The 25521-nt window shown below is 42.9% G+C and overlaps 1 protein-coding gene across 1 annotated transcript in view; it reads left to right on the top strand.

The window, feature by feature from the left end:
- Positions 1–25521, top strand: part of LOC148506302 (cytochrome P450 3A24-like) — a 39170-nt gene that overhangs the window by 7076 nt on the left and 6573 nt on the right. Inside the window, exons 2-11 of the mRNA XM_088446950.1 lie at positions 3720–3813; positions 10069–10121; positions 14109–14208; positions 16752–16865; positions 17384–17472; positions 18741–18889; positions 19036–19163; positions 21677–21764; positions 23454–23614; positions 24926–25152. Coding sequence (XP_088303076.1) covers positions 3720–3813; positions 10069–10121; positions 14109–14208; positions 16752–16865; positions 17384–17472; positions 18741–18889; positions 19036–19163; positions 21677–21764; positions 23454–23614; positions 24926–25152 — 1203 coding nt within the window. The remainder of the gene's footprint in view (positions 1–3719; positions 3814–10068; positions 10122–14108; positions 14209–16751; positions 16866–17383; positions 17473–18740; positions 18890–19035; positions 19164–21676; positions 21765–23453; positions 23615–24925; positions 25153–25521) is intronic.

The raw sequence follows: 25521 nt of genomic DNA, 5'->3' as shown, positions 1-25521 counted from the left end.
GACACAATTTCAATGACTGTGTGTTATGGAGCTGTCTATTCTATATGAATTACATCAGGAGGAGTTTTTACTGGGCTATTATGTCCGTCATGTTAGTGGGGGAGATGCTTCTTTAGTTTCAGATTTGTCACTTATGCTACAACCAATCAGAACATGTGTCCTAATGTTGTGGGAGGGGCTTCAGCTGTTTGTACTGTAGCATGGAGATAATTTTAATATGTAAAAGTAACATTTTGGAGATAAGTTGTCTAATAATAGATTAATAACTGTTTTCCACTGCCTAAAAACCAGGGTAATTGCTGTGTCTACCCAGGACTAGGCTCAGTGGAAATGGCTCCAAGGAAAAAATCCCGGGTCTACTGACCCAGGATTTCTTCCCGGGTATCGAGCTGGATTTTTAGCGGGTAAAACCCGGTAACACTGCAGTGGAAACAGCTCTTACCTGGGTTTTTTGACCCAGGTAATTGCGAAAGCTGCTGATTGGTCCTTCCAGGGTGCTGGCTGCTGATGTAATCAGGGGAGACGCCTGAATAAAGGATGTCATTAAAAATGTCATAAAATTAAATAAATAATAATTAAATAAATAATAAATAATTAATACAATAAATAATAATAATAATTCAATTAAATAAATATTAAAATAATAATAAAGGATGACATTAAAAATGTAATGTGGATGTCATTAAAAATGGCCTGAATAAAGGCCATTTTTAATCACATCCACAGGGTTTGCTGGGCTTACTCGGTTTCAGTGGAAACGGAGGCGACCCGGGAAAAACCATGGGCTAGGGTGCAGTGGAAACGTGGTCTAAGCCGGGCACGACCCAGCAAAATGGCGGGTAAAAAATCCCGGGACAGACCCGGCATTTTGGTGGAAAAGGGGTATAAATTAACTAAATAAATTATATTGCAAATATATGGTGATATTGTTTTCCATGTATACACGGCTAAAAATCTAACAAAATGTTGTAATAGTTTTAAGGTCAGACTCTTGCCCTCTGTATAAAGCAGACCCTCCAACGTGACCCCTTCTACCAGGTACAAAATGCTCTGCTCCTGGACTTCCTACTAAATTTATGATTGCAGCCACCTGCATTTAAACACATTCAATCAGACCACATCACGGGTGTGCGCAGTCCACCCCAACCACCTGCATTTAAACAACAACTTTCTTATCAATTAACTAGTTCAACACAGACGGACCGCGATTGCGGCATCGTTGTGTTCAGGGAACTTGATTAGTGTTACATTTGAGTTACTTACGTATTAGTGATTGTGGCTACAGCACTTGAACCACTGTAGAGGGAGTAATAAGAGTCAGTCAGTGACCGTGAACAGCGCCACAGCATACATCTAGTAATGTGATTTTAAAATGGAAGTGTGACAGACATTAACTCACATTTTATCGATTCACTTTTACTAGCGATACCCCTGTGATTTATGAACTGTGTCGTGTTCAGTGAGATACAGATATATAGGATTTATAAATAAGATACATATACTTATCTGTTATACCTATGAGATAAAGGAACTGTGTCACGAATGAACTGCGAGTAATATGCACTTTTTTATTTTCATTCTTTATATGCAGCTGTGGCTGCTCTTAACTATCTCTTTTAACCTGCACTTTTCTTACTATGGTGGTGCCGTAGGGCAGCTTAGCTGGGCCGATTTGGAGGTGTCCTGCGCTCTGGATTTGAACCCTAGTATGTTAGGGACCTACCCTAAAGAGGTCACCTGGATATGGTGGGTAGGCCCATAACCTTGGCCATGCTATGCTATGCTAAAAACCTCTATTGATTGCAAAACTTTATTGCATTTATATATTATCAATAATTTGGAGTTTTGCACCTGAGATTTGTCTGTTTCTGTGCCTGCAATTAGTCTCATCAGGTAGCACCACCCATTATATATATATATATATACAGAGCCATAACTAGACTTTTTGGTGCCATGTGCCAGAAAGAGCATTGGCGCCCCCCTCAATTTTCAAAGGGACATAATGCACCCAAAAAAGGGCCATGGCTTCATGGGGAAGGGCCAGAGAAGAGATAGGCGAGACCAGGAGATGCTGGGGATTAAATAAGAGGAAGCTACAAGCAAGAATGATAATAAACTGAAATTTGACAGGCCCAAACAGCGCCTCTTGACCTGTGGTGCTCTGTGCGATGGCATCGGCCGCACTACTCTAGCTACGGCCCTGTATGTATGTGTATATATATATATATATATATATATATATATATATATATATATTTATTTATTTTTATTTAGGGTGTGCAGTCCAGGAATCTTTTCCAATATACAATAGGGGCTCTATTAACCCCACGAAGTACATATTAAATTATATAAACTGACATACAGTCCTTTATAATCCTTTAAAAAACTCCAGTGGATGAATTTTTGTCTCATGACATATATGGAGCACTAACTTTCCAAAACCACAAACTGTATTTATTTGTTCCAGAAACTTGTGTTTCTGTGTATCCAATTAACTAGATACTAAAGTATCAATTGGAACCTAGGAGGGGTGAATGCTGATTTCAGGTATATATAGTGAAGACAGTGAATCCCTGAATTGGTAGGGATCATTTACTGCATATAATAGAAAACTATATATATTCACAGTACCTCCTCAAGGAATACTATATAACATTTCTGCATATATCATAAAGCTAGATGTCCACTGATAACTGAAATGTTAACAAAATCTGCCTTAAGGATACTCGAATTATAAAGCTTGGTATAATGTCAATGGGACACAAGGATTTTTCCAGCCCTAATTTTAATTTTCATCACTATTCTACTTTATTTTATTTTGCTGATTTTATTAATATTGTTTATTAATGAGACCAACAAAGGTTATGTTTTAAAATTACGAATTTACAGTATACCTATGATAATATATATGTGCATCCCACCAATTGGACTACTTTTTCTTTGTTGTTTTTTGTTGCTGTATTAGTCCAGGGGTAGCACCCCTCTCATATATATCCATATAATAAATTGAGGTGAATCAGTATCGAATCAGCGATATATTATATAGGTCATTGTAAATAATTATACTTTGGTGCGACCATTTCATTTCTTCTTTACAATTTTACCCATGTTTCTGCAATAGCAAATCACAAAAGATACATCTAGGTATTATTCTAATTACAGATATGCCCAGCAATATTGCTGCCGCTGCGAATCGCGCCAATCAGCGCGAGCGGATACACGCACTGCAGACGCGCCTCTATAGGAATGCAAGGTGCGATCACAGTGAGCTCCATAGTGTAGTGTAGTGTATGCAGGCACGGGGAATCACATGGCGCAATGCATGTGCACGTTTGTGGTGCGATCAGCCACAATGCAATATAGCTGGCGCATCTGTAGTTATGGTAAGCCATACATAGATCTGTGGTTGGTCAGTCAAAGCTACACAGTGTGCGGGCAGCATTGGTCTGAGACTATATACAGTGGAACAAATATTAGCTATAATCACAGCTAAGCAAGTGTTCACTAATATGTGAAATTACTAATAATTGCACATATTGATATTACTTTTTATGGTTCATTTACATGACATATTACAGTGATAGCCTCATGTTTACTGGTAACATGCTAGGAATAATAATGTCACACATATTTTCTTGTTAATTATGAAACAGTGATGTAGAATTATAATACATATATAGCATCACATATATGCCTCAATGGTTTTCTTCTCTTTCCAGCTATGCTGTGATACCTTACAGAGTGTTCCTAAAACATGGGATACCCGGTCCTAAGCCTCTGCCATTTATTGGGACCTTTCTGGAAAACAGAAATGTGAGTATAAAGTAACTTCATCAGATTGTTTCCTAGTATATTGGGTATGAGGTCACATTGTCCACATTCAAAGGGGCCTATTCATCAATCGATGAATGTCCTGGTAACCATGCGGAAACGCTAGTTACCGGGCCATTCATCATCAGGGTTGCGTTAGGACCCCATTGGTATTCAGCAAACACGAAAACTGAAATTTTTTGGAGTTTGCTGCCATCTTCAGACAGCGCTTGCTCTCCTAGTCCCGCTTCTTCTGCGAAGAGGAATTCCGCCTCCCACTACCTCCCCGGTGGCTGTGCGCATGCGTGAGCTTGGGTCACGCATGTGTAGCCGGACTGACGGGGAGGAGGTAAGTAACGGAGCTACATCTGTAGCCGCGATACTAACTGAGGGGACAGCTGCTTTTTGGAACAGTTGTCCCCTCACCGGAGCAATGATGAATTGCTCTGGTGTAATCTATCCCCCACTGCTATCCCTCGTAGTGAGTTCAGTACTTCATCATCGGCGGCCATACGGCCTTTGATGATGAATAGGCCCCTGAATGTTGACACTGTAATGTAGAATGCCAACATTCAGAATATCAAAATTTTTGGTTTGAAATTAGGGAAGTGCATAATGTCAACATTCAACATGTCGGCATTGACAAAATGTCGACATGTTCAAAATGTCAACATTATGCGTGTCTACATTATGAACATTTGAGTGTTAGGGTTAGGCTGTGGTTAGGGTCAGGGATAGGCTGTGCTTTAATGTTAGGCTGCTGTTAGGGTTTGGCTTTGGTTAGGGTCACGATTAGTGTCAGGGTTAGGCTGTGCTAAGGGTAAGGCTGATGCTAGGGTTAGGCTGCTGTTAGGGTTAGCTGCGGTTAGGGTCAGGGTTAGGCTGCGATTAGGGTTAGGCTGTGCTTAGGGTAAGGCTAAGGCTAGGGTTAGGACTAGACTGCAGTTAGGGCTAGGCTGTGCTTAGGGCTAGGCTATGCTTAGGGTTAGGCTGTGCTTAGAGTAGGGCTGAGGCTAAGGTTAGATTGCAGTTAGGGCTAGGCTGTGCTTAGGGTAAGGCTGAGGCTAGGGTTAGACCGCAGTTAGGGTAGGCTGTGCTTAGGGTAAAGCTATGGTCAGGGTTAGACTGCAGTTTGGGCTAGGCTGTGCTTAAGATCAGGGCTAGATTTCGGTTAGGGCTAGGCTGTGTTTAGAGTAGGGCTGAGGCTAAGGTTAGACTGCAGTTAGGGCTAGGCTGTGCTTAGGGTAAGGCTGAGGCTAGGGTTAGACCACAGTTAGGGTAGTCTGTGCTTAGGGTAAAGCTATGGTCAGGGTTAGACTGTGGTTAGGGCTAGGCTGTGCTTAAGATCAGGGCTAGATTGCGGTTAGGGCTAGGCTGTGCTTAAGATCAGGGCTAGATTGCGGTTAGGGCTAGGCTGTGCTTAGGGTTAGGCTGTGCTAAGAGTAAGGCTGAGGCTAGGGTTAGACTGCAGTTAGGGCTAGGCTGTGCTTAGGGTAAGGCTAAAGCTATGGTTATGGTTAAACTGCGGTTAGGGCTAGGCTGTGCTTAGGGTTAGGCTGTGCTTAGGATCAGGGTTAGGCTGTGCTTAGGATCAGGGTTAGAGTACAGTTAGGGTTAGGCTATGCTTAGGGACAGGGTTAGGCTGTGGTTAGGGTAAAATATTACCATCAAAATGATCACTGCCGACATGCGTAACGTCCACATGTTGAACATGTCATCATTATGTCATTGTCAACATTGTGAATGTGGACATATCAAATGATAACACTGAGACTCTATTGACATTCTAAATGCTAACATTCGACCATACCAACATTCTGAATGCTGAACTAAGATAAAACACCCTTATATTGTACGCATCATTACTGTCATTAGCTATACATAGTAGAAAATAAAGTCCCTGGTAATCTCGAGAACCACTAGACAGATTTTGGTGCAGTTGTCAGTATTCTACAGAGCATTTGTTGAGGAAGGTTTAGGTGTATGAAACATTAATATATGACAGAAGGGACCTGAGAAATGATGATTTTCATGAAGCAGGTCAATGAAAAAAAGACGACAGAGTGTTTTCTTGGCTTATGCTGCCTAAACCATTAAAGATATATCACAATGATGGAGCCTCCCGAATATCGAGTGCTGCTCCCGGCTCCCCGGAAAGGCAGGCAATCCTCCCGGCTGACGGCTGCCCCCCCGGACTACTAATAGAAACCCCCACTGAATTGAGCCATTGTGGCTCCGCCCCCTACTTCACAATTATTCCCCCAATACGTCATTATTGCCTGCCACGCCCCCCACCAGAAGGAGGGCGCTGAATGTCGGCAAGTATGGTATACAGTGGGCAGGATTAGTGCTGGTGCCAGTGGACTAGCCATGGTTTGTGCTTTGCATTCTTTTTATTGGCAACACTATCACTTATTATTGGATTTAGTTGTTTCTGTTCGAATATTCCAAGGAATGGATTTAGATTTAGGGCAATAAACTGTCATGAAAACTGCATTACACAGCATCACAGACAACAACAATAATGTGCAATTAAGTTTTCACCTTTACCCAGGATATGTGTCCTAGCAGTCAAAATATGTAACAGTTCCTTCCTGGAAATACAATAATGTGTACAATATAATGTGTAATATGTGTAGTAGTAGGAAACTAGAAGATACTGATAATTAATAAGTGCTTTCCCCGATTCATTGATAGGCTGCAGGTCTTTGTGTAGTCTGAGCATAGCAAACATACTGTAACTATCACAAATATTGATCAAGCAGAAGAATGATTAACCTTAAAAGATAGCTGATAGAATACAACAGAATGGGATTGAAATACTGGTGGCTCAAGAGTTCCAATCCCGTCAGTAACAGGCCGACAGGTGAAGATCCCGAAGCCTGATGGTAAGTATGCTAACCCTCCCCTCTCCCCCCTTAATGCCCTACCCTAACCCCCCCCCATGGGTGTCTAAACCTAACCTCCCCTCCCTGCACCCTAAACCTAACCTTCCCGGGGGGGGTGCCTAACCCTAACCTCTCCCCCTAGTGCCTAACCCTAACCCCCCCTTCCCCTAGCCCAGCCCTAACCTTCCCCGGGGGGTGCCTAACCCTAAATCCTCCCAGGGGGCCCTAAACCTAACCCCCTCATCCCCGGGCTACATGTATACTTACACCGGCAGAGAAGACAATCGGTACTTCGACGGCTATATTAAATCCCTTGCCGGGATTACGCTGTCGGGATTGAGACCGGCGGCCACATGGCTACATAACTACATCCTGAATACAACATACACACCCAAATTAAATAGAAGACAATTTTAATGGGTGGATAATAGGCTATGCTGTTCTAGCAGTAAAATAGTGGAGGAGAGGCAGATATAAACGTACAGAAAACTATAATTATCTATTAAGCCAGAACAGTTTGTGAAAGTGAAGACCAGCAGCAAAATTATGTTTCTCCCACAGACAGTAAAAAAAACAAATGACCACATGTACTCAGAGCCGGATTTACACTTCATGGGGCCCTAGGCAAGTTACTGGTCTGCCATGCCCCCCTCCCTACCTGTCCCTACAAGAAAAAAAAATAAAATCTAGAGAAAAATCTTAAAAGAACAGGTATTGTGGTGTTACAAGTACCCCCATAATACTTGTGCTGTTAATAAGGGGAAGCTTCACTAGTGAAAACTGGCATATTTTGCTGCCGTCAGGGTTTTTGGCAGTGGCAGCAGCAAAAAAAAAAAATTAAAACAGAAGATCGTGCTTCCCTGCCATTCTCAGGTTTCACCATGCCACTTCTGACCATTGGCCAGCAGGACTCCATTACGTTCAGTAGAAAAGGAGGCAGAAGGTAAGGGGTGAAGAAGGGACAAGTTAAAGAAAAAAGGGGCAGGTGGAAAGAGGTTCAGGGTAAGAGGAACAGTGGTAGGGGCACAATGGAAAGGTGGGTGGTGGGGGCACAGGAAAAAGATGGGTGATGGAAGATAAAAGACTAAATTAGGTGAGGGGACAGATATAAAAGGAGTGAAGATAATTCAGAGACACACTGGGGCGGGCTTGCCAACATTCTGGCTGCACCCTCCGGGACGTGCCCCCACAGCACAACCAGCATCGGGTTTTGGAGCCCCAGTGCTGGTTGTGCTAAATACAGGGGACAAACGACAGAGGTACCGAGCTGAAATTTGGCATGTGCTGGTAGAACTGTCGCACGGTGCTGCATGTCAAATTTCCGGGCAAAAACATAAAAAATTAGGATTTGGGAGTAATCTAACGTTCCAACTGTCATTTTTTTCTATCTCTCAATTAGGACCACTTTTCAGCTGTTCTCTATGGGGGACATTTGGAAGGCATAACTCAGGGTAGGCGGCAAATTTAGACTTGGGGTTTGTTTTATTAGGTAGTTATTGTTCCAGGGTAGGTGCTTTTGGGGTTTAGGTAATTGAGAAAGTTACAGTTTTTAAACTATTACCTCACGAATCCGCCATTATAGAGATAGGAAGTTTCAACTTGTTGCGCAGCCTCAGTAGGAGCCTCCAGAAGGTGTATTAACTGTGGCTTCACTTGGGTGCACAAAGATAGCTGGCCAGTGCTGGCGGTAGCGGCGGTGGTCTCGAAGGAAGGAAGCAGGTGTTAGCTGTGGCTGGGACCCGGGGGAGGGGGGTAGGGGGCGTTAGATGTAGCCAGAACCTGGGGACGGCAGCAGGCGATAGCGGCGGCGGTGCGGGCGGCAGTGGTGCAGGCTGCAGTGTTGCGGGTTGCTGGGCCCGGGGGAGGTAGCAGCTGACAGATGCAGGCTCGGATCTGAAAGATCCATGATACCTGCATCTGTGTAAATTAAACAAACAAACACAGAAGCAGGGACAGGATCAGTGAGGCCCAGTACTGGTTGCGCTAAATACAGGGGGCAAATGTCCCCCATATGAAGCAAAACCAGCACCAGGCTTTTCAGAACCAGTCCTGGTTGCCAAAATACGGGGGACAAATGACGTAGAGGTCCCCCATATTAAGCGCAATGAGCACTGGGCTCTGAGCCAGTCCTGGTTCTGGAAATACAGGGGAAAATAATGAGTAGGGTTCCCCTTTATTTACCATAACCAGCACCAGGCTTTTTCTAGTGGGGGGCTAGTGCCACAGCCAGGAGAGCCCTTCCACTGGACCCCCTGGCCAAAGCATCAATCCTGACCACTAGTCAGCCCAGGCCAGGGATCCCCGGGGAGCTGGGTACTCCCCCAATAAAAGGGTCCCCCTCTCCAGGGCACCCCAGGCCTAGGCTGGTAGCCTACCCTGAGTTATACCTTCCAAAAAATCCCCCAAAGAGAACAGCAGAAAAGTGGTCCTAACTGAGAGTGTCAGAAAAAAAATGACTGTTGGAACTTTAGATTACTCCCAAATCCTCATTTTTTATTTTTTTGACCTGAAATTTGTCATGCAGTACCGGGCGCCAGTTCTACCCGTCCATGCCAAATTTCAGCTTGGTACTTCCTATAGCTTTTGAAGTGTGGCCCCTTAAACACCATGCCCCCCCTCCGGAATTCTAGGTGGCTTTTATCTAAAAAGGACTTGTTCTCCTGTTAACAATTGCAATTGCATCCTTAATATAATATACCCATCCCTTGTGTAACAAAAACGGATGGGATTTACAAGGCTGAATTGTGGCTCCTTCCTCTACAATACCCCTTTAGCACTTTGTGTAAAAGTGATCTGGATTCTCACCTCAAAGTAAAGTGGGTAAGGGTCCCATAGGGGTGACTTCCCTATATAAGGGAGGTTATATTAAAAGTTATACAGTTAATCTTGCATCACTCTGATGCAGAAACCTGAGTATTAGAGACAGCATTCGAGCACCTGCATTGCAGTCTCCTTGGTAACAGATAAGCTCCATAGAATCTGGTGGATTCACACACATGGGCATGGCCAGGGATGTAACAGGGGCGCAGTCACAATAGTGCAGCCACATTCCCAACATGTTGTGACAATACTCCCTCCAGTGGCATCGCCTCGCAGTATCTACAGAGGGGGTCCGATGTTTACAATGTGGCAAGGTCACGCCCCCAAATGCTTGTGTTTATACTATTAACAAGGAAGGAAGTAGATGAAAGAAATCGAATGTGAGTTTGATAGTCTTTTCAAGCTCTTTGAAAATATTCAGTATATATGTATGAATATAAAACCTCATACAAAAACCCATTTAAACTGACCTGTGCATAGATAATACTCTAAGGATGTTGGCAGGATTTTTTTAATGTACCTATTACTAAGGTCTAAAACTTTTTTTCAGGGCGTCTTTGAATTTGACATGGAATGTTTCAAAAAATATGGAAAAGTTTGGGGGTAAGCTCATATTTATGTTATCAAAGGTAAACAAAGAATGGAGGCCCTGATTCAGAGTTGTACGCTATTGCTGCCCAGCTGTGCTTTTTTCTGCTGAGGATGTGCGAAAATATACTAATTGAAGAGCGGCCAGCACTTGTACTGAGGCCCATCAGAGCCATCTCAGCTGTCCGCAACTGTGCACACATACTCAGCATCAGACGCAGATCATGCAAACATCAACTCCATGGGGTAAAATTACTAAGAACCGAGTTTGGCCGAGTTTTCAAACTCATGCGAGTTTAGCCTGTTTTTCAAGCTTGCAAATTTACTAAGACCAAATAGTGGAAGTGAGTTTTCTCTTCTCACTGTTAAAAGTCATGTGAGTTTGCAAACTCGACTAAACTCACCATCGGCCAAATTAGGAAGTACTTTATATGAAAAAGTTGCAACTCGCAAATTTACTAAGAATCTAGTTTACAATCTGGGGTGAGTTTGTAGCAAACTCACTGATAAATTGATGTTTCAAACAGACCACCTCCTGAGCTGCGAGTTTGTTAGAAACATACACAGATCAATGTGATTTGTGTATGTTTCTGCCTGAATACCCAATATAAAGTGTTTTTCGTTTTAAAAAAATTACGTAGGGTCCCCACCTCAAAAGCCTAACCAGCCCCCGGACTTGCCATCCAGTCCTGGTTCCTAAAATTATGGGGAACAAAATGAGTAGGGTTCCACCGTAATTTAGGAACCAGCACCTGGCTGCAGGGCTAGTCCTGGTTTTAACAATAGGGGGGAAAAATTGCGTAGGGGTCCCCATATAATTAAAACCAGCACCGGACCCAAAACGGCCGGGCTGTAATGCCACAGTCCGGAGACCCTATTACCAGGGCTCTGTGGCCAAAGTATTATCAGCTCAAGCCACTCAGGCCTAGCCTTGGATCTCAGGGGAAGTGGGGACCCCCAAAAAAGGGGTCCCCCCTCTCCCGAACCCCAGGCTTGGTCTGAAGCCCGGGGCTCTTCCCCACACCCCTGGGCTGTGGTTCCTAAATTATGCTAGGTGCTGGTTCCTAAATTACGGTGGAACCCTACTCATTTTGTTCCCCATAATTTTAGGAACCAGGGACTGGCTGGCAAGTCCGGGGCTGGTTAGGCTTTTGGGGGGTTGTTTAAAAACATTTAACCCATTTTTTTTTACAGGTAGACCACACAAGCAGCTTACACATATCTCACTGATATGTGCAGGCTGCTTGCCTGGGTGAGTGTTACAGAGAGAAAACACTGCAATGTCGGGTAATCTCATCTAAACTCGCAATTTGGTGGAAAAAACTTGTTCTGCTTCACCATCGGAAAACTCACTTTCAGCTAAACTCACTTCTTAGTAAATTTGCGAGTTAGTAAAGGGTAAACTCACCCGAGTTTTGGTGAAGCAAAGAGAGTTTAAAAACAAAAAAACTTGACCAAGCTCGATTCTTAGTAAATTTACCCCCATGAGTGAGTCTATGGGCCTGATTAAGAGTCGCTCGTAAGCGGCCGCTCGTTCGTTCTGAGCGATGTTTGCCCAACTGCGCATGCGTATGGATCGTAATACGCATGCGTGAACCAGTCAGTGCGGCTGAAAATCGTTTGTTCGCTAAATAGCGAATGCCTGCTATTTTGAGTGACAGGAGGAGGCGTATGTGGGTGGTAACAGGGGAAGGTGCTTGAAAACGGGGAGTGGAGATCCGAACGCAGGCGTGCTTAAAGGTCAAAACGGGTGTTTTATGGGTGTGCATAATTAATACAGCAGCGTCATTGACCACGTCACTGGGTTATTTTATAGTCAGAACTGCTCGCATGATTGTGGTAGGAAAAACCAACCGCAAGAATAGCGAGCAGTTCATACACTGGTTGATGTACTCGATTAATCTAATAAATAGCGGACATGACGTAGGATGCGAGCGGCCAGGGGGCGTAGTTTCCAAAAAAACGACCGCAAGTTTTGTTCGCTCGTTCAGACATAGAGGCGTGAACAGACCGCAAAGAGCGAACGGTTCATTTGAATAGCCACCCCTTTTTTCAGAACGAACGACCGCAAATAGCGTCCGGCTCTGAATCAGGCCCTATGGTCACTCAGAATGGCCATCGTAACTGAGACTCTGGAGCCATTTGTCCTGTGTACAGGATCGCAGATGCAGGATGTGACAACCCCAAAACTGTGGAGACATGTCTGCGTTTTTAGCCGACACTCTCCGTTGCCCCCCCCCCCAATGCATTCCGACTGTCAATCACACTGGGAATAAAGAGTTGTGACTACGGTAATGTACCTCAACAAATGCAGTGTGACACAGACGCACAAAAAATCACTCCATTTGTGAAAACATTGGCATTGTGTATAACTGAATCACTCCTGAGCTCCGGCTTCCAGCTCCCCCTATGGGCATTATGGGAGAGACGTCATGACGACTCTCCCATAGTGCAGAGGAGCAGCCAGGCGGACTAGACGGCAGTGGACACGGGAGCAAGGCTTAAGGTAAGTATTAGGTTTTTTTTGTGTTAGCGGCTTCAATATAGGGTGCACTACTACAGAGGGCATTACTCAGGGGGCACTACCACTGAGTAGTACTGAGTAGTTACTCCGGGGGCACTACTACTGGGGGCATTACTATTGGTGGCACTACTATTGGAGGCAGTATTACAGGGAGATTATTAATGGGGGCACTGCATAGGGGGCACTGCATTAGGTCACCACTCCTGGGGACAATGCATAAGGGGGGCTCTGCATAAGGGGCACCACTGCTGTGGGCTCTGCATAATGGGCACTACCACTGTGGGCACTGCATAAGGGGCACTACCACTACTGGAGGCACTGCATAAGGGGCACCGCTACTGAGGGCACTGCATAAGGGGCACTACCACTACTGTGGGGCACCACTACAGTGGGCATTATGTGTAAGGGGCCTACTGCTGTGGGCATTGTATAAGGGGCACTATTACTGTGGGCATTGTGTATAAGGGGCACAAAGGGGCACTGCTGTGTGTCATACATGAATAAGGGACACTACTATGTGGTGTAATGTGAATCAAGATTGTACAACTGTGTGGCATAATTTGAATTGGAAATACTATTGTGTAACCACGCCCCTTTCTTTTGAGACCACGCCCCTTTTTGGTGCGCACTCTCCCTTTTTAATGAAAAAGCACCGAGGCGGGGCGGTGAGTTCCACCTCTTCTCTAGGACCACTTTAAGCACTGCACATAAATAAACCTGACTGTGGGCCTGATTCAGAGCCGGACGCTCTGACCAGAGCACTCGCTCTGAATCAGTGCCCTCCTACCTAAAAATGGAGCGGCCTCCTGGCCGCTCGCATAGCTGTGGGTGACCACCCACAGCATATGTGAGCGACCAAAAAGATGGTCGCGATGGTCAAGACCATCGCGACCATCGGGCTTGCGACGAGACCCTGCGGTAGGGTCTCGGTGACCGCAAGCCCTGGAGTGATATTGGCTCTATCAGAGCCAAAATCACTCCCACTGACATCACTAGTGATGTCAGTGGGGCCGGACCCAGACGGTATGCGTTCCCATGGGAACGCCTCCATCTGGCAGCCACGCCACCGGCATGCCCACCAAAGGGGACGTGCTGTCAGTCACCAACGACAGCACGCCCCCTTTGGTGCGAGACCCGGAGCGACAGCTTGGCTGTCGCTGTCCGGGTCTCGCGCATGCGCACGACGGAGCTAACTCCGTCGTGCGCATGCGCATTGGGGTAACATCGACCCGCTTGCGAGCGTCCTGCGCTCGCGAGTGGGTCTGAATGACCCCCTAAGTCCTTACTAAGCACTGAGTATGCAGATAATTAAATGACTATATTACTTTATATTGCCTTACTTTTTAATTGCATTTTGTTTTGCAACCTCTTTTTATGTGTAATAAAAGCAGTTAATGGTGCCACTGTCGTAGGTCATATATACCTCAGTGGCGGTGTTCCTTGTAAAATGATTCTAATGGTTTCTATTTTTTCTTCAGGTTCTATGATGGTAGACAGCCAGTTCTTGCCATTATGGATCCAGTTATTATTAAATCCATTCTAGTTAAGGAATGTTACAGCTTATTCACAAACAGAAGGGTAAGTGACAGTACCTCAACCCAACCCCAGTATTTTGCTATGACTGTGACCATTAACAAACTCTAGTATTTAGATGTTAGACGTTCTATAATGAAAGTGCTATGTTGCTTTATCATGCTCCTCATTTGATCTCACTGATTTGTATCAGGGATCTATTTATCATTATTGAGAATACTCATTCCAATTTGTGGCAATAAAGAATTATCATAGCTTTGAATAGAAAATCACATTCTGGGACAGCAGCGCCTATATAAGCAGTCCCTTTGAAGAAATGGGCAATGAAGTGATAGCTATCACTATCATTTCACTGCCTGTTCTGACAGTGCACATGCACACTAGTGGCATTTAGTGAAAACCTATAGAGGAACATAGAGGCTGCCGGAGATCCCTCTCCTGCGTTAATGACTACATAGTCACGAAGTGGCTATCGCCATCTGAAACTGGTGTTAGCTGATGGTTACCCTGCTGCTGCCAGTTCCACACGACTTTAAAATAAAAGAGGCCTGATAAATAGGCACCTAATCTGAAATACTCTTAGTTCCAATATACAGTACATATGTTTACTTCCAAATAGTCCACACGCACATAGATTAATAGTCATAATATTGCTGGGGTGACTACCCAAATAGAGTCCTAGGACCCAAATGCAGAAACTTGAATCGGAGGGGTGCGCTTACCAGATTTGAAAAACACAGCAGGGTTTCTTCACGTTGAACCCATAGCATAACAGATCAACGTTTCGATTCTAAACAGGGACCTTTGCCAAGATACCTAATTGGTCTTGACAAAGGTCCCTGTCTAGGACCGAAACATTTATGTGTTATGCTATGGCTTCTGTGTGAATATATACAGTGTATATATATATATATATATATAAATATATATATGCTGTGTATATATATATATGTATTATGAATACCTAATAATCTATACACCCTAAATGTCGCTATTTAGCGTTGTAAGTCGCATAAAAAGTAATTGCTTTCCAGACTTTGAGTGTGGTTCCAAAGCACAAAAAGTTATTATTCACATAAAAGCATTTAGTTCCACGCTGTGATCTAAATACAATTAGCGCAAAAGATTATACATAAACAAGATACAGTCGATACATACGCAGGCGCATCGGTCCCAGTTACATTCATCTATCCAGAGGTCTGTGGTCATCCAAGAGAATGGCTACTAACTGGGACTGGGACACAGGCTATATACCCTAACAGATCATCATAACAACAATGTAGACAGACAAACATAATTCCATTGGTTCTTGTTCTTGGTCTTTGTAGTACGCTGTAGTTCATAGGACAGTTCATTAGGGGTATGTCCCAATTCTCCAGATTACATTGTCTTTCTTTAATTGATTTAAACTAGATAGAGACACTACGTTACAGTGTATACATTCTAACCAATAATTTCCTATGTTCCATAACCATCGAACGCAAGATGCAACTCCCTCGCTGATAGGTTCAGATATCTGGAAATAAATAGTGTGTCAGTTTAGTACCAAACATGCCATGTCTATCATGTTGTATACCATTAATATGAAATACATGCATTTTACATCATAATTAATAACTTTAATATAAACCATAATGTGCAGGAACCTTTTATGAGTGCGTGAATATTTATGATTATTTGTAAGTATGCGTTGTGTGTCTCATGCAGCATAAAAGGTGCGCTGTGTGTATTTCTATTTACAAATTCAACTGTATATATATGTGTGCACGCATTGTGGATACCCATGTGATCGTTTAAGTGTATATATACATATATAAATATATATATAATATATTCATAAATATAAAATATATTCATATATATATTCATAGCTTCAAACTGGTTATTATTAATATTACTTCTGTCTGAACTAAAAGAATGACAGACATTGGAGTTTGTCCTGTTCATAGATGGAGCAAGCTTTGGCAAACAGTCTGATAATTTTAACAAAAAGCTCTCCTATGTTTATCCAGAATACAACTGTTAGTTCTACTTAACCACATCAGCATTGGATACAAGACCTAAAATTGTTAAACGATAGCTAAATGTCTGACCATTGTTTTCCAAATCCACATTCAGCATATCAGTGTCTGTGTTATACTTCAATTGTCACAGACACACTGTATCTATATGCAGAGCAAACACTCACAGTATCCTTGTGTATTCTTAATTATTTGTCACAAACATGTCCACAAGACCTGTCTGTCATCACTGAATATATGAAGTCTTTAAATATATATATTTATATGTGTATTCGTGCGTATTAGGTATGGTAGGATTTTAAACAGTATGCGGTGGCAATGCGATTGCACAATGCTAATAATAGTATATCAGCAGCACACACAATGGTTTCATGCTGACGACGCAAGATGGTGTTGTCAGGGGCAACCTAAAATGGCGTCGCTCGATATTAATTTTAAGATCTGGTCTCAGCCAATCATCCGGCTTCGACAATATATATATACTGTATATATATATGCTAACAAATTTTCTGTGCAGTCCGGATGCACAGTCGCACAATGCTGATTTGTACATTTGGTCTCTATTAGAATTTTGGCCTAAACGGACCTCTGAACTCCGCTGTGTCAATTGCTGAGAACGATCAGTGGAAGAGAATTCGAACTGTGCTGTCCCCTACATTCACCAGTGGTAAACTAAAGCAGGTAAAGTATATAGGTAACATCTACTGTATATGGGTAACAGAGCACACCTTTACAGGCATGATAAGAAAGCAGTAAAACATAAAGACCCTACACCTGGGGAGGGAGGCTAATGTTGGTCTATAAGGTTGATCTATAGTACTAGGTTGCTTACTTTGTTCTAGCTATACATGATATAGTGAAGAGAGGACTTCTCTGTCTGTGCACATTTATTCTCATGACATAGAACAGATTTTCAAGTGCAATTGGAGTTTTCTTGATATTATTCAAAATGTATTTTTAAACAACTTTATATAAAACAACATCCATAGATGTTGTTATGTATGTAGGGATGCACAGTTCTTATTCCTTTTGTGGCATTTGATGAACAAGTCAGGAAGAAGTTTGCTTGTTTTTTTAATTTGAATTTTCTATCTTTACTAAGAAAGGCTATCAGATATGAATCTGGAAGTCTAGTTTTGCTCCATATTTGAGATGAGAGATTTATTACAACTTAATAAAATCCATTGTCATCCTTACAGATGTTCCCAATAATACAAAATTATGGGCAACTTTTAGTCAAGAACGTGTGGAAGAAAGTGGGTAGCAAAGAGTCTATAGACATGAAGCAGTAAGTATGCGGCCTAGAAACCGTTTCTATTGACCTGAGAATGCCGTAAATTTAAATGGTATTTTATTCAACTGAACTGGAAAATGGAATATGGAAAAATGTACGCCCTACTGTAACTTATATAATAGGCCTATGAGTAGTTGTGACCATATAAAGGGGGATGTAGTCGCATCCCGGCGCACACAATGCCAGTGGTCAGAATTCTGGCGCCAGAATCCCGACAGCAGCCAGAATCCTGGCATCCGACGGTGAGTATTATGCTGGCCATACACGGGACAATTGATCACACAATTTGGGCAGCTTCTACAGGTTGGACAGACCAATTATTTGCAAATAGTAGTATTTTGAGTCTTCTGCGACCCCGATGCGCGTCCCCTCCGTCGTCTAGTTGGATCGCAGATCAGATGGTTTTGCAGAAAGATCTCAACTGATCGTGTAGGAATTAACACACATTATGTGATATGATTGATCAAATCGTATGGTCTTATGTGAAATAGTCGCATTTTAAATACAGATCGTCCTGTATCTGAAGGGAAGAATTTTCAAGGGAAATTGTACAACTGATCTGACCAACTTTGGAATCTCACCGTGTATGGCCACCTTTAGGGTTGGAGCTAGGCACTAGAAGGGGGGGTAGGCTGCGGGAGGGGACAGTTAGGGTTAGGCAAAATGCTTTTTACGGGCCTTAGATCTTAGCGGTGACTCAATTTTGTAATAATTTACAGTGTGTTATTTTTTATACTGACCAACTTTTCTTAATGAAGACTGGAGAGATGTCATACTGTAGGTAATAATCGGTCAGTTATGTCATCAGAACACACTGTTTAAATACATATTATTTAAATATATTCATAAATATATATCTCGGAAACTATAAAGGTCTAACAAACGACTTGAGGGAAACATGAAGTGCCCATATTTCCACCTGTATGCTGTTCTTATACAACCAGAGTGCACAATCAATCTGAACCCAAAGTAGACTGACTTTTGTACAACTGATACATTAATGTTTTTTTTTACTATACACATGGGATAATTTTTTGATTTTTTTTTGTAAATTGAGTTGTATGCACAATCACAGTACTGTGTAAATGAGATGACATTTACTTTTGATTGGCTAAGTTAATTTCTATGACATCACCACTACAGACAGAAGCCATTTTGTTGGAGGAAAGGTAAGGAGCTTGGGATGGGTCAGTGATATAGTAAGAGCGAGCTTTCAGTAACTTCAGTTTATTTATTGCTATTTTACTATTTTATCTTCTCAGTATCTTTGGCAGCTACACCATGGACATTGTTCTGAGCACATCATTCAGTGTAAATGTAGATTCACTGAACAATCCCAATGATCCATTTGTGACCAATGGAAGAAAACTTTTCACCTTCTCCTTTTTCAATCCTCTGTTCTTAACAACACGTAAGTTATTGAATGAGCTTCTCACAAATGTTTATCTGCTGGGATCTGTAGTTAGTGTTAACCATTTCACAGTACAGGTGATCTTCATTTTTCACTTTAAATTAAATCCTTGCCTAAGTACAGAATTCTGTATGTTTTTCTTGCAGTGCTGTGTCCGTTCCTTATTCCACTCCTGGAAAAACTGAACTTCTGTTTTCTTCCTGTGAGTGTTCTCAATTTTTTCCAGGAAGCCATAAAACGAATTAAGGAAAGCCGTCAGAAAGGAATTCACACAGTAAGTAAACGCTTATTGGGGAAATATTAGGTTTGAAGATATCCGGTGGTAGAACAAGCCATGAGGGGGCAGCAATGGTTTGTGGGCCTCTGTCCTCCAACAATTTTGAAAATGGGACAATACAAAAGCTTAGGAACTAACACTAGACAGACTCTTTTATACTCAAACAAATGTATGGTACTATACAACCTATGTCCAACACAGTAATCAAGATATTTTGAAATCTAAAATTTTACAATTGACATTTACTTTCGATAACGGGTTGAGTACGCAACCCCAGCACTGATAATGCTGGCGGTCAGAATCCTGGCGGCAGAATCCCAACGGTGGAAATCCGTATGCATGCTGATAAGTATTCTAACCCCTACCCTAACCCACCCGCAGCCTAACCCTATCCTTCCCCTTCGGCAGACAACCCTAACCATCCCCTCCTGTAGCCTAACCTTCCCCCTAGTGCCTAACCCTAACCCTAATACTCACCAGCAGGATTCTGGACTTGGGATTCTGACTGCTGTGGAATTCCGGTGCCTGGATTCTGTCCGTCGGCATTGTGTGCTGACTACATCCTCTTTCTTCTTTATCTAAAATTTTGTGTGTACAAATAAAAGGAATTATTCCAGCATCTGTACCTGCACTCCAGTATGGGTAACATAGGTAGCATTTGCTGCCAAAGGGAATTTTGTTTTTAATTGCTCTTAGTGGTACAGGTACTAAACTGTAAACCGAAAATGCAGAATGGAGAAAATATGCAAAGGTTTTACTCTCAGTGATAGATGTAATAAATTACCATACTTACCATTGTTTATATTGAATAGGGGAAACTATTAATCTGACTGTCTTTCTGCCATTGGTGTAAAATACACATGTATTTTTAGGCATAATAACAAGCAGTGCGTTGTAAAAATGTAGGTATAATAAAAGGGAAGATAACTGCAAAATTGTAATTAGACTTCAGTTGCTAAGCCTCTTTAAGCTTTTGGGACATCCACCTGATGATTTTGTTGTGGCATGGCCTTAGGCAGAAATGTTTGTGGCTTCAACATCTGCCACGAATCCTCAAATCTCTCCACAGTATTGGTGAGTTCCTTGAATGTTAGTGGATCAGTGTGTAGAACAGCCCTCAGGAGGCCCCAGTGCAGATCTACAGTATTGTCAGAATCTCTATGACTTATACTGGGTAATTAGCCTCAGATTTAAGCCATTTCTAAAGAAGCTTAAGTCGCATACACACTAGATGATTTTTATGAACGATATGGACGATAACGATATTGTTTAACGATATATCGTTCAGTGCGTATGCAGTGAACGACCAACGATAAGAGGTACTTGTGTACTTTACGGTCTCATTGCAGAGAGAATCCAAGTGTCCTACACTCATTATTATTATCAATCATGATAATGTCTAAATACCCTTCACGGAGAGGACCCTGACGTCATCAGCCAGTGTCCAGCGTCATTCCCTACAATCCACGTGGGCATAGAGGGGGAATATAACCTTGTAGCGAGCCACCGAGCCAGAAGTGTGGCGAGCGCAGCGAGCCTGCGAGTGGACAACTTTCTTCTTTAGGTGGGGACAACTTTCAGTACTTGTGTACGTAAAGTACACAAGTACCATTTAAAACATTCATTGGGTTCTCTCTGCAATGAGTCCGTAAAGTACACAAATACCCACTAAGCTAACACAGTCCAAGTGGCTATCAGATCGGCCTGCTCATCCAGCATAGCTCGCTTTGCCCACATGATTCAGCACATTTTTAAAGGCTAATCTGCACCCCAGCTCTATCATATTAGCCTGGTTTTAAGCCATGCCTTTCCTTCCTGAGTATGGGGACATCTTCCCTGTATAAAGCTGAGTAGCTGAGGTCCTCTGCTTAGCTTGCTTGGCTGCTGCTTCACCCTACAGCCTAATATAACCTGCAGTGAGAGCCAAAGGCATTTAGAAGTCATACTCTTAAGGGGCCTATCCATTAGCAGATCTTACTGAAAAACAAAAGATTTATCTTTTGAAAATTCCTGGGGCTGCTGTGACAGATATCTGTCATGTACATGACAGATATTTGCAATAGGCGAACGACGAACCATATTGGATGACATCATTCTTTGAGTGGAGTTTTTTTTGTTTCTGTTCATTTACATTAAAAAATCGTTCGTCGTTTACCACGACAGATATTTCTAATATCTGTCAGCGATAAACGATAATTGATCAACATGTTGGAGAGACAAAAGACCAAATTTTTCGTCCGAGGGAGTGCGCATTTTTATCGTTCAGAGCCTATCCATTAGTAGATAAACTGAACGACTGAACGATAAATCGTTCATCTTTCACATTTATCTGCTAATGGATAGGCCCCTTTAGCTATTTTAATCTGTAGATGGTTGTGAAAGATATTTTCTAAACTAGAGAAATAAAGGGTCAATTGTATCCATTTTGGACATACCACTTGTTGGGCATCCAAGGTGACAACATAATTGTTCTGTACATCTCTGCTCTCCTCACCAATTTGCCTCTTTAGGACCGGGTAGATTTCCTACAACTTATGGTGGATTCTCAAACCAAAGACCAAGATACATCATCAGGGGAGGAGAGTCATAACTATAAAGGTATAAGACATGATTTATACAGTGTGCTCAGAGCAATAAAGGTACTCCAACTACTATACACACAAATGCATGCAAGCTATAGAGAAAGAGACTGGCAGTGTGGCATAATGGGTGAGCCTTGCTGGCTGATGTCACAGTTATCACAAGGCTCTGACTCGGGATTACATTTACATGGGGATCCACCTGTGGTCCAAAAGCTAATATCCAAGAAAGGATATGACTATAATAATGATTATTGTGTAGTTAGAGAATACAATATATAGAAAAAAAGATAATGAGAAGAAACACTCTTTTTATCCAGTAATCGGGTGAGGAGCGCTGGCGTCTTCTCTCTGAAGGGAGATCACCACTCTAGTATAATGAGCAAAGTATCAAAAATTGGAGAAGGCAACTTGTGGCAATATTACTGTATAATCATGTACCTAAGAATCTACATGGTTTAGTTCAATTAATGTTATATAAATAGCTATGAATTATACTAATGTAAATGTTAATAATATTGTCCGCCTGTAATCTTATCTTTGCCTCTCTTCAGTGATTGTAACCTGTACCTTTGGGTTGAGATAGAAGCAGAGGCTGAATCTTATTATCAAAATCCCTGAGGTTCAAATTTCCATACCCCCACTTCAAAATTCCCAATTTGAGCACTGATTATTTGTATATTCAGTTGATACCTGTGAGTGTGTACTTCCCTCAGCTATGTATACATGCACAGGGTTATTATGTCACTGCCGAAACTAGGATATCTGTAACTCGGTGCAAGACAGCAATTTTGCTCCCTCTCCCTTCCCGTACCTGGAGTTTGTCCTTGCTCCTCCATAAGGCAGTGCACTACTCAGACATCCCTGGTATAGTGCCTTACATTATTCCACACACCATAATGCCCATTACACATTATGCCACACACTGTAATGCCTACTACCAAAGTGCCACTTACATATTTGCCTGACACCATTTTATACCCCACAGTAAGGCTTCTAATTACTTTAAAATTGCCTGCTCATTGTCAGGGGTTTTATGCTCATTACCATTTCCATGTTCGTTGCCAGGGGTTACATGCTCGTTGCCATGGGGTTTCATGCTTATTGCCATGGGGTTTATGCTCGTTGCCATGGGGTTTATGCTCATTCCCAGGGGTTTCATGCTCGTTGCCATGGGGTTTATGCTCGTTGCCAGGGGTTACATGCTCATTGTCATGGGGTTTATGCTCGTTGCCAGGGGCTACATTCTCATTGCCATGGGGGTTTATGCTCGTTTCCAGGGGATTTCATGGGAGAAGATGCAGCTTTCAGCATTTCTACCGGCATTTCTAGGCCATTTCGCTGGCCTAACAAACACTAGAGGTCCAGTAGGACCTCTAGCATCTGTCTCCTCCTAGGCGGCAGTCATTTTTCGATGGCCATTTTCAGCAGAGTCCATGCGAACGGCGAAGCCCCATGGAGTCTGCTGAAAACGGCCATCCAATAATGGCCGCCGCCAAGGAGGAGACAGACACTAGAGGGCCAGTAAGGACCTCCAGCCTTTGTCTCCTCTTTGGCAGCTCTGATCCCTTTGTTACTATACATGATTAATTAATTAAAATTGAAATGAGCTTTTTAACATTGTTTTTAAAATCAATTAAAGAAGTTATTTTGAATCACATACAAATACGGACATCACTACTGACTGTTTTTGATATCTGTTTCACAGCACTGACAGACACTGAGATTATGGCTCAGGGACTTATCTTCATCATGGCTGGCTACGAGACAACCAGCACTACACTAATGTTCCTGTCTTACCATCTGGCCACTAACCCTGATGTCCAAACTAAACTTCAGCAGGAAATAGATTCCATTCTCCCAAACAAGGTAAATAGAATATTTCCTAACATGTAAGTGTGTTCTACTGTAACTGCTTCTATTGTGCATTCCATTTAGCAGCACTTCCAAACTGAGTGATGATCATGTCCTAGGGAAAGTGCTGCTGATTGCCTACTGCTTGAGCTAGTAACACCTTGCTGGCTATAATGAGAGTGTTTGCTCCCTCCTACTGGTTTCTAAACTGCATAACAAGAGGAAGCTAGAGGTGCTTCATCTCTTTTGGCAAAAAGAAACCATAAAACAAGCTATAGCTTTGTTATACCCCTTTTCCACCTAAATTCCGGGTCTGACCCGGAGTTGGAACAAAGTTCCTATCCGGATCAGACCCGGAATTTTGCCGGCGCTGACTCAGGATATTCCCGAGTCAGCGCCGCTCACACCGCAGTCGGGTCTGCATAGACCCGGCTTTTGCGGAGTGACAGTGGACGCTTGGAGATGACGTCATCTCCAAGCGCCGCTGAAGCCGGACCAATCGGCTGGCTAGCAGCGCACTCCAGGTCTTCGTGACCCGGAGTGCGCTGTTCCCATAGCAGAGTTTCACGGGCTACGCCCGTGTTAAACCCTGCTAGTTGCCTGGGTTGGATTGCCGGGTCACTCGACTTGGCGATCCAACCCTCTGCCCTTTTACACCAGGGAGCTGCCCGGGTTAACCCTTCAAAAACCCGGGTTGTAGCTCCGGTGTAAAAGGGGTATAACTCAGTATTCTGGCCTTGCTATTTAATGAGGGGGGAAAATGCAGATAGAACAATATAATATAAGTAAAGTGCTTGAAAGTAGAAACCGTATAGATCACAGCAAATAGTGTTTTTAATTTTGTGTGTACCATTATAGATTTTTCACAAAAATACCAGTACTGTCTACCATACAAAGGGGCGTATCTATAATGGGTGCAGGGCGCACTCGGGCCCCCGCACCACGCACCCATATTACTTACCTCTTGGAGGTCCCGCGTCGGGTGTCTCAGCCCTGCACAAAACGTCGCCGCAGCCATTTTTCCTCCGTTTTGCGCATGTGCAGTGAGAAAATTGCTGGGAAATCGGCGGCTGCGCCATTTCTCCAGAAACCTGAGCATGTGCAGTAGACTCTGGGCACAGACTATTGCCCAGAGTCTACTGATGCTGCGGTCGGTGGTCAGATGTGTCCGTCTGCTCCCGGCCGCCAGGGGAGAGAGGAGGGGGCCCCAAACTGGGAATGCACATGTGCCCCCTCCTCTGTTAATACGCCCCTGACCATACATGATCACATACTGAACATAAATTATATATTCTGTGATACTGAAATTGTGCTCATTGCCCACAGACTCCTCCAACATACGATGCTCTGGTGCAGATGGAATATCTTGATATGGTAATATCTGAAACCTTGCGCCTGTACCCTGCAGCTGGAAGACTTGAGCGCGTGTGTAAGAAAACAACTGAGATCAATGGAGTAACTATCCCAGAAGGAGTAGTGGTGGTGATCCCAGCATTCGTGTTGCACCGTGACCCTGACATATGGCGAGATCCAGAGGAATTCAGGCCTGAAAGGTATCACAGTATGAGGGCCATTTATTTGGGAGTGTGACTTTAATGCCATAGGATAGCTGTAATTCCTCCTAATAGTTTAAATGCATAAAAAGCACCATACTATATATATGTGGATTGATGTAAACTTTATGTATATTCACTATTAAATGGGAATGGCAAGCAATATATTAATTTTAAACCTCAAACTACCCATCTCCAAATAGTTGAACTGAGAGAGTCTCGTACACAAGTTTGTTCCTGTGAGTTGGAAGATATGATCTCGGTGTACAAGCTTCTTAAGTATAAATGACTCCACTGAAGATTGTCAGCAAATAACTGATTAGACAGATGCACGTCTCACCCAAACTGCTGCTGTCTGACAACTATGAA

Source organism: Taudactylus pleione, unplaced genomic scaffold (genome assembly GCF_031769625.1).
Source record: "Taudactylus pleione unplaced genomic scaffold, aTauple2 ptg000408l, whole genome shotgun sequence".
NCBI classification, from domain to species: domain Eukaryota; kingdom Metazoa; phylum Chordata; class Amphibia; order Anura; family Myobatrachidae; genus Taudactylus; species Taudactylus pleione.
Note: the sequence above shows the minus strand (reverse complement) of the source record. Positions and strands in the feature narration are given on the sequence as shown.